The sequence below is a fragment of the Amphibalanus amphitrite genome, unplaced genomic scaffold (assembly GCF_019059575.1).
Source record: "Amphibalanus amphitrite isolate SeventyFive unplaced genomic scaffold, NRLGWU_Aamphi_draft 000022F_arrow, whole genome shotgun sequence".
Taxonomy (NCBI): domain Eukaryota; kingdom Metazoa; phylum Arthropoda; class Thecostraca; order Balanomorpha; family Balanidae; genus Amphibalanus; species Amphibalanus amphitrite.
In genome coordinates, this window is record NW_024881518.1 from 1,527,904 (window position 1) to 1,537,660 (window position 9,757).

The 9,757-nt window shown below is 48.1% G+C and overlaps 1 protein-coding gene across 14 annotated transcripts; it reads left to right on the forward strand.

Annotated features, from left to right (window-relative positions):
* Window positions 1-970: 970 nt before the first annotated feature.
* On the forward strand, window positions 971-5,664 carry LOC122392189 (uncharacterized protein K02A2.6-like). 14 transcript variants are annotated; one of them, XM_043386883.1, is made up of 7 exons: window positions 1,181-1,323; window positions 1,672-1,797; window positions 2,140-2,364; window positions 2,974-3,126; window positions 3,811-4,062; window positions 4,371-4,488; window positions 4,768-5,664. In XM_043386883.1, the coding sequence occupies exons 2-7, from the start codon at window positions 1,768-1,770 to the stop codon at window positions 5,076-5,078; spliced, it is 1,089 nt and encodes a 362-aa protein (XP_043242818.1). In that variant the 5' UTR covers window positions 1,181-1,323; window positions 1,672-1,767; the 3' UTR covers window positions 5,079-5,664. The 14 variants fall into 14 exon arrangements, with proteins under 14 accessions (XP_043242808.1, XP_043242801.1, XP_043242818.1 ...); XM_043386893.1 differs by having other exon boundaries at window positions 1,218-1,323; window positions 1,647-1,797; window positions 2,196-2,364; window positions 2,945-3,126; XM_043386873.1 differs by lacking the exon at window positions 2,140-2,364 and having other exon boundaries at window positions 971-1,323; window positions 1,675-1,797; window positions 2,945-3,126.
* Window positions 5,665-9,757: the final 4,093 nt, after the last annotated feature.

Sequence of the window (9,757 nt, forward strand, 5' to 3'; positions counted from 1 at the left end):
GCCACCACAAATCTTATGAAACACATCAACATTGACCTTTGATATTCCGAAAAGAAATACCCATACCCATAATGATTTAAAGCGAACGTGTTCTTACGCAGCTGTGACATAAGCTGCGCATACGAAAAACACCAGCTAGACCAATTGATGGCGAATAAACCTGTTGATGAAGAAATACTTGTCTCCCATTGGTCTGTGAACACAATCTGCAGGAAACGCAGCTTAAACTACAGTAAAATTTTGCAGGAAATTCTGCAGAAAGTAAGAAAAATGCAATTTAAACATATTTAGCCAATGAGTCTGGCCAATCTGTTGATATATTCCGATAGATATTGAGCACGATCAGTCATTTTGAAAGAATTACGGTCCGACTCTCTTTATTTTTAAAGCAATGACGCATAATATGATTATTGAAAAATTGACAAATATATCTTCTTGGAGGGAAAAGTGGGACTAGCGTTAAGTTAAAAATCAAAATTAATACACTGATCGAGACCTCGCTTTCAAAAGTATATATCAGTGCATTTTCGCATCGAATCTCTCTCAATCATGAACAAACTTGGGCAAAAACAGCAAGATTGCCTGTTTTGTCAATTCACACATTTTCATATTTGGGGGCAATTTTAAAGTTGATGGCCAATGTTTTCAAAGTCAACATTTCCACAGGAAAAAATACAGCTATTTTTCTTCCAAATTCATTCATTTGTAGAGTCCGACTCTCTCTTGTTTTCTCGCAGTTTCCGTTGTGATTTGAGAGAAACGATCATGTGTATCATAAGCGTTTGGCTCACTTCAAGACGGCAGAATTTGCACTTGCATTTTCTGCCGTGTGGAAGACCAGAGGGAGTCAACTAATTTATGACAGAATGTGCTTAAAAAATGACTGGTGAATAATATCTTTTGTCAGTGCCTGACAAATATTTATATTTTAAATCACGCTCTTCAGCTGTCAAGTGAGCTCCAAATGGCCTAAATTGTCAGCTGTTTATCATCCTAGGTCAGCTCAAGGTCACAGACGTCAGCTGAAGAAAGTGGTGACCATTGGCCCTGTGTTGAGCGGACAAACCGGTGTTACCTAGTATTCTATGTACCGTGGTCTGGAGTTGGAGCGGTGCCAATAAAGGTCCGTGCTGAGCCTGGATGTTACAATTGGCGACGAGGTGAATATCGTGCTATGGAAGATGGCTGAAGGCTTCAGTTTAGCCCCATTTGATTTACGCGAAGATGTGTGGGAAGAGTGGTTCGAGAGATTTGAGTTTTACTTGGATGCAAGAAATGTGACTGACAGTGGCAAGAAGAAGTCCTACCTGCTTTCACAATGCGGTAAGGATACCTATTCTGTGTTACGGAGTTTGGTGTCGCCAGGCAAAGTCGGTGACAAATCGTACACAGAAATTGTGACTTTGCTCAATGGTCACTTGAAACCTCGAACGTCTGTGACTGTGGCTCGATTCAAATTTAACACGTGCTGTAGAAAGGAGGGCCAGTCAGTAGCAGAGTATGTTGCTGAGCTGAGGAAGCTGACTGAGCACTGTTCTTTTGGAGAGACCCTGAATGAGATGTTGAGAGATCGTTTGGTATGTGGAGTGAATGATGCTCAGATGCAAAGGAAGTTGTTGTCGGAAGAGACACTGACATTTTCTCAGGCTAACCGGATTTGTCTGTCACTAGAAGCGGCTTCCAGGGACGCCAGGATCATCGGAGGACAGGAGAGCACCGTCAACGAGATCTCTGTGCCGGGTCGGGACGTGACGCCGGGTGGGATCAATGAAGTGCACGCCGGCCAACGCAGTCGCGGTAAGCCATGCCACCGCTGTGGCCTTTCTCATCCGGCCCAAACATGTCGCTACGCCAGCTTCAAATGTTTCAATTGTGGAAAAATTGGCACGCCGTTGTGTAGTCCCCAGAGGGAGCGGAGAACAGTCTCAAACCCGACGAGGGGGCTCCCAGACAACCAGGCTGGTGGAAAGGGACCCGCCCATTTCTGACGAGTCTGATTCTGACTCAGATAGGATTCATACTGTAGTCAACGCCGTTCAAAATGCGGCTCAGCCGGTCATTGTTGATGTTGATGTCGAGGGCACAGTCATACAAATGGAGGTTGACACGGGCTCGGCTGTCTCGCTTTTGAATGTGAAGACGTTTCAGGAGATACATCCGACTCCTGAGTTGAAGAAGCCAAAGTCTGTCCTCAGAACCTACACTGGAGCCAAGATTCCGGTCGTGGGTGAATTCATCGCGGACGTGAAGTACAACAACCAGGCGAGATGGCTTCCACTGGTGGTGGTTGGAGGAGATGGACCAAACCTCCTCGGGCGCGACTGGCTTGGGAACCTGAAGCTGGACTGGTTCAACATGTTCTCGGTGAGTGGAAGTGATGCTGTCACGGCTCTGAAAGAGAAATACGCTGAAGTGTTCAGGCCAGGCCTGGGTGAGCTCAAGGGGGTGAAAGTTAAACTAGACATTGACAGTAGTGTGGCTCCCAAGTTTTACAAACCGAGGCCGCTACCTTTTGCATTGAAGAAAAGGGTCGATGAGCAGCTAAAGCGAGAGATTGACATGGGTGTGCTTGAACCAGTTGGACATGCAGCTTGGGGTGCTCCGATTGTACCGGTGTTAAAGTCAGACGGCAGTGTCAGAATCTGTGGGAATTTCAAGCTGACAGCGAATCGTGCCATTCGTGTTGACAAATACCCACTTCCAAGGATAGAAGATCTCTTTGCCTCACTGGCGGGAGGCAAAGTCTTCACCAAACTCGATCTGAGCCAGGCCTACCAGCAGTGCGTGGTGGATGAAGACTGCAGAGATGTCCTGACGATTAACACTCACCTTGGACCTCTCAGGTATCGACGCCTGGGCTTCGGTGTCAACTCGGCGGTGGCGTTGTTTCAGCGAGAGATGGAGAAGTTGTTGAATGGTATGCCTGGTGTCTGTGTTTTCCTAGATGATGTGCTCATAACTGGGAAATCCCAGAACGACTGCTTACAGCGCACATCTGCGGTGTTGGAGAAGCTGCAAGATGCCGGACTCCGTGTGTCGGAGAAGAAGTGCAAATTCTGCGTGGACAGCGTGGAGTACCTGGGACACAGGATCGACGCTGAGGGCTGTCACCCCACAGAGGCGAAGGTGAGAGCCATCCACTCTGCGCCAAGTCCCAAAAACGTGTCAGAGCTGAAAAGTTTCTTGGGCATTCTGAATTACTATGCTCGTTTTCTACCAAACCGATCTGAGGTACTGTCACCATTGCATGAGCTTTTGAAAAAGGATGTTTTGTGGGCCTGGGGACCAAAGCAGCAGAGTGCTTTCAATGAGGCAAAAACGTTGATAACGTCGGAACGAGTGCTGGCGCATTTTGATCCAACCGTTCCTCTTGTGCTCACTTGTGACGCATCCTCTGTTGGCATTGGCTCAGTGCTCTCACACAGATACAGAGATGGGTCCGAGAAGCCAGTGGGGTTTGTTTCACGATCGCTATCCAAAGCTGAGCAGAAAATGAGCCAAATTGAGAGGGAGGCGTTGGCCTTGGTGTTTGGCGTCACGAAGTTTCACCAGTATTTGTTTGGAAATGACAAATTCATTTTGGTGACTGACCACAAGCCACTGGTCAAACTGTTCGGTGAGCATGAAGGGATTCCGGCGACAGCATCCGCAAGGATTTCGAGATGGGCGCTACGGTTATCCGCGTACAATTACACGATTCAGTACAGATCAACGACGCAGATAGGACATGCCGATGGTCTCAGCAGATTACCGCTTCCCGTCTCGAAGGAGCGTGACCATGAGGTGTCTGAGATGGTGTGTTTGTTGCAGAGCTTGGAGGAGGAGTTTGCATTGGACTCCTCCCGGATTGCTGCGCTGACGTCTCGGGACACTCTGCTGAGTCGGGTGCGGCAGGCCATAGAGACTGGTGAGTGGCCTGACGAGGAGGACATCCGCTCATTCTTCCACAGGAGAGATGAGCTGTCGGTGATCCGCGGAGTGCTGCTGTGGGGCAGCCGCGTGGTCGTGCCTGCCAAGGCACAGAAGCACGTTTTACACGAGCTACATGAAGGACACCCTGGGGTGAGTCGGATAAAAGCTGTGGCGAGAACATGTGTGTGGTGGACTCATATAGATGGAGACATCGAGCGATTCGTGCGCTCTTGCGATGGGTGCCAACAAACCAGGCCCCATCCTGTAAGAAACGAGCTACATCAGTGGAATTGGCCGAGAAAAATTTGGTCGCGAATTCATGTCGATTACGGCGGGCCTGTGAATGGGAAGTATGTACTGGTGGTCGTTGATGCAACATCGAAATGGGTGGAGGTTGTGTTGACGACTTCTACGTCCAGCGCTGTTACCGTGGATGCTCTTCGTTTGCTGTGCTGCAGGTTCGGCCTCCCGGACACCATCGTCTCGGACAACGGTCCGGCCTTCATCGGGGAGGAGTTCCAGCGGTTCACGAGGAGGAACGGCATCCGTCATGTGAGGACGGCTCCTCACAGGCCGGCAAGTAACGGGTTGGCGGAAAGGTACGTCAAGGAAGTAAAGTATGCGCTTCAAAGATCTACTTCCGGAACCATGTCCGTCAAACTTGCTAAATGGCTGATCAGCTGCCATTCAACACCCAATGCAACAACGGGGGTAACGCCTGCTTCAATGATGTTCGGTCGAGAGTTAAAGACGAGACTGCAACTTCTCAAACCGGACTTGGAACGAACTGTAGAGCAGCAGAAGGATAGACAGAAAGAGTACTATGATATGCGTACTAAAGGCCGTCAATTTCAGGTGTCCGACAGAGTCTACGCCAGAGGCTTCGGGAGCTGACCGGTTTGGTCGCCCGGAGTGGTCGTCTCTCTCCTCGGTGCAACGATGGTGGAGGTCCGGCTGGACGATGGTCGACTGTGGCGCCGTCACTTCGATCAGCTGCGGTCTGCGGGCGACTCTGCTCCGAAGAATCGCACGGAGACGGACGTCTGCGACTTCGGACGGCTGCGGGAGAGGCGGGACCTGGCGGGTGGCGAGCCGGACGAGGGTTGGTTGGAGGACGATCAGCAGGAGGATCCCGTGGTGATCTCGGACCGGAGACCGGCGGCTGACGCCGGCCAGCCTGAGCAGAGCTCGGAGAGTCCCGGAGTACAGTCGTCTCCGGCTGCTCGTCCCCCCTCTGGTGCGTGCGTGTGTGCGGGTGATCAGACTTCGAGTGCGCGCGCGTGTACAGGTGATCAGAGTCAGACTTTGAGCGAAGGGACTGCCACGGGCGTGACTCGGGATTCTTTGGTGTCCCGAGGGCTGTCGGGCTCACTAGAGAGAGCGGAAGGTGTTCCGTCGGTCACACTGCGTCGATCACAGCGGGAACGACGCAAGCCGGACTATTACAGACCCGGTGCTGGGTAGATATGTGTTAATGAACACTTGAGACTTCTGTGTAGCTGTTGTGTTCTTTTCGTTTCTGAGCCAGGAATGGCGTTTGTTGTTTGTTTGTTGTTGTTTTTTTTTTTTTTTGGAGGGAGGTAATGCGATGGTTTGAGTGTCACTGGGCCGGCGGGATTGTAGGCCCCTGACTGCGGTCTATGACCCGGGGCGCTGGGTCAGCTGAGTGGCGGTGTGAGCGTGCCGACCGCCGGGCCGGAGCGGCGGCCGGCAGTCTGGAGTTGGAGCGGTGCCAATAAAGGTCCGTGCTGAGCCTGGATGTTACAGGGGCAAAAGGCAACCTCAGGTTTTTCTTGTGCCATGGCCAAACGCCGCAAGATATTCAGCTCATAGGGTTGCTTATTAGCGACCTTTTCCTTTTCGCAACCCATCCCCTACAGAAAAGCTGGTAAGAGACATCGGGGAGAAAACAATGTCAAAAGGACTGCCATACAATAGCTCAAGAAGAAAAATGAATGGGAAAAGAGAAAAGGGAGAATGAGGGGCTGCTGAAGCTTGCGATGTGTGGCAGGTGATACTCATTGTCATGGCAGACTGCAGGGGTGCTGAATCCAGTGGGGGCCTCCAATACAATACGGGATAACCTAAAAAAATTGGGTTTCGCTTTATTTTCGCCTTTGGTGCATTACGTGATCAGCTTCCACAAACATAAATGTGCTTGCAAAATGCTCCTGTTCCAGTGATTAGGTGCATGGCGTATATGATATATTGATGTATCTTATTTCATGTTTTCGAGCGTAACATTTTCGCCATTTTTACTATGGGGAAACCCATAGACTTTTACCGACCCTCCCCGGTCACTAATCGGGGCAAGTGCCCTATAAACGTTTTTTGCAATGGTTTGCCAAAACGCTCACTACAAATAAATTTGTGGATAGTGGGGCAGAAAACGAATATATTCTGATAAGAAAGTGAACGACCTTTCCAAAAATCATTCCAGTAATACAGTGGCACCCATAAAGCAAGAGCAGTGACGGTTCAAATTAAGGGGTCGCTAATTAGGCATCTTACCCTACTTGATGACATTTCCTAAATATTCATTGCGCACATTACAGCAAGCAAATTACCGGGTCAGGTCAGGCCAGGTCACCAGAACGGGTTTGTTGACCCCACCTCAGAAAAGTTTGAAATGACGTCAGAGCTAGAGTTTTTTTTTTTCACGGAGCGATTTCCTCTCTTCCGGTTTTCATTACAGTAGGTACCACTACCAGTGCATGTGTAATTTGTACCTATATCTCAGAATTTTTACATCTGTAACCTGTGGTCAGGTCAGAGTCATGGTCCAAGTTAAAAGCCTATGGAAAAGCATTTAAATGCGTCCTGCTTCGAGTAAACGAGTCAAAACCACCCAACGAGGATTATGACAGATTATCTTATCTGTAATGACCCAGGGCCCAATCTTACCAATGCCGTAAATAGGATTTGGCAGCACTGGCCGGAGTTAACGGCTCTGATATCAAAGATATTTCTTTTATTTACACTCAGCTAATCTTGTCCAATGATTTTGATAGCGTGAATGATTATGAATGTTGCCTGAACAAATAAACAAGTGAATGTGGAATAGTTCTGAATGTTACCGAATGCCGTGAATGCGCATTCACGGCATTTGGTAAGATTGGGCCCTGGTGCCATTTACTGACGGGGCAACGTGAAAGGTCATCTGAGGTCATGTGACGTAATCCATAGTTTTTAGCCAAAAAATTACGAACTGTTGGTGCTAAAGACATGTGTGTGTGTGTGTGTGTGTGTGTGTGTGTGTGTGTGTGTGTGTGTGTGTGTGTGTGTGTGTGTGTGTGTGTGTGTGTGTGTGTGTGTGTGTGTGTGTGTGTGAGAGAGAGAGAGAGAGAGAGAGAGAGAGAGAGAGAGAGAGAGAGAGAGAGAGAGAGAGCGAGAGAGAGAGAGAGAGAGAGAGAGAGAGAGAGAGAGAGAGGAGAGAGAGAGAGAGAGAGAGAGAGAGAGAGAGAGAGAGAGAGAGAGAGAGAGAGAGAGAGAGAGAGAGAGAGAGAGATGATTTATTTGAGCATCCATATTCACTCTTGTCGAAACATTACGATTGGCGTAGAAGCGCTATGGCGCTTAACCCTCGCACGACCAGGCCATTTCTCATAACACGAACGACCAGGGGGGGGGGGGTTGTTACGACCCCCCCTGGCGTTTCGAAACGGAAGGTCGTAGAGCTTAGCGGAAAAAAACAACGGATTGCTCTCAACGAGATCTCGAGATTGGTGGTATATTTTTTGGTCCTAGGTCAACATTTGACCTACTTATGACCGGTCAAAGGTCAAATTTTCCGAAAAAAATCCAACTTTTTTAACTTTCCGCGGCGATTGCGGCAAAACGGTGGGAGATATCGACTTGAAACCTTCACTATCGTGTTCCTTGATCAATTATCTATCGTTTGGTATGTATTTCGTTTCCCTAGCTCTAAAAATGGCGCGTTGGGAGCGCCGGAAGTCGGCAAGGTCACAGTCGACGGCAGAAATTCGAAAAATCAAAATTTAAATTTTTGAAATCTGATTGTATTTTTGGATTTGGGAGGTCCATTTGCTCCCTATAGAAGCTAATATTGCTGCATATTCCCATTGAGGTGACAAGAATTAGCAAAATAGTGGTTCGGGCGCTTTTCAAAAATAGTACCGGACGCTGTTCCTCTTGTGACGTCATAGCTCCGTGACCTGACCTGACCCGGTCAATTTTCTTGCACCACATGATAGCCAATGCTTGCCCCAACATGCATGGGAAGTTTCATCATGATCCATCAAACAATGTGGGTATCACCGGCAGAAAACCTAGGGATTCGGCGCACACGTTTGGTAACTGTCGGCCGGAGGCTGTACCTCTTATGACGTCATAACTCCGTGACCTGACATGACCCGATCAATTTTTTTCGGCAAAAGATGCGCAAAGGTTGCCCCAGAGGGTATTGAAAATTTCAGCCCGCTACGACAAGCCGTTTAGCGTGCACTTTGAAAAAACCTCAGGGGGGGTTGATACAACCCCCCCCCCCCCCCTAGGCGTTCTAGGGTTAAAACGAGACGCCGCTCGAAACACGTAGAAAGCAGACAATAACACTTCTAATCGAACACTACTAATCACTACTGATCTTAATCAAAATGTCAATATTAACATAGGGAAGTCGACCCTGCCTTGGCCGAAGCGCCTGTCCCCGCCCCTACTCGCGCCATTGCTCTGTATTCCGAAATGGAAGTGCTGCTCCTAGTTCTAGCAGGCAAATATCCGCGTAATGTAAATAGTGCTTAACTGTTTGGTCATGACGCGTTGATTGGTATCCAGCGGGACTTTCCTATGTCAAATTTTGAAGTTGGTCTATCAAGGTCATGCAAGTATCTGTTTCAAACATTTTTGAAACAACCACTGAGTAAGCTGACATTGTTTTCAAAGTTGAATCAAAATACCTTAATGTTGTGTAAGAACGTTATGTAATAATACCAATTAATTATCTTTACTTACCTAGCACCAACCAAAATAAGTGCAGAGCAGAACGCCAGCCAAACGACCACCGCTAACTTTCGATGCCGAAAAATCAGAGTACGGTGCGAGGCCATTTCGAGCAGCGCCCAGCCTGGCCAGAAGTCCCGCACTAAAGCCGGCCCTAAAAGCGACTGCCGAGTGCAGGGTGCAGAGACAGGTCGGCGCGACGACCGTCCCGCGGAGCACGTGATCGATGACGTCACAACTATAGCCGCTTAATAGATTACAATTGAGAAGTTTTCTGCAAGCTTGCGCAGCTCGTAAATTTCTGACTCGTAAAGACTCGTAATTTTCTGATCATATGACATGCTTGCTAGTTACTAGTCCATTATGCATATTTTCACTGAGCGACTTTGTGGACAGTGAATATAGCCGTTTCACGACGGTTATCTTGACTTGTCAGATTTGGTGCAATTTGGTCAAATTAGACTAGTAGTTGATGCTTAATAGATCCCAGCTTAGGCTGCACTTTTTGCTTTTATCCCTGAATTATCAATTTATCACACATTTTTCGATTAAGGGATTGAAATAAATTCGTGATATGAAGATATTTGTTGTGAAAGAGATTTGGTTCGATTTGGTAAGTTTGGCAAAGTCACTGGCCTGTTGTGAAAACGGCTATGATCAATCATATAGGATATGCTATTTTTTTTCTGAGGAAAATGACGCTCCTAACTCCTAAGCACTCAGTCAGGAACTCGCACAGCTTAAAGTATGACACCATGCTTCAACTGCACACGATTTTCATATCCAGGCAATCGTTTCCTGCTAAGTTGTCAAATTACAAATACCTTTAGCATGTACGGTGACGCAAACCCCCGAAGCGAGGTATAAAAGGAGCGGTAGGGCTTCT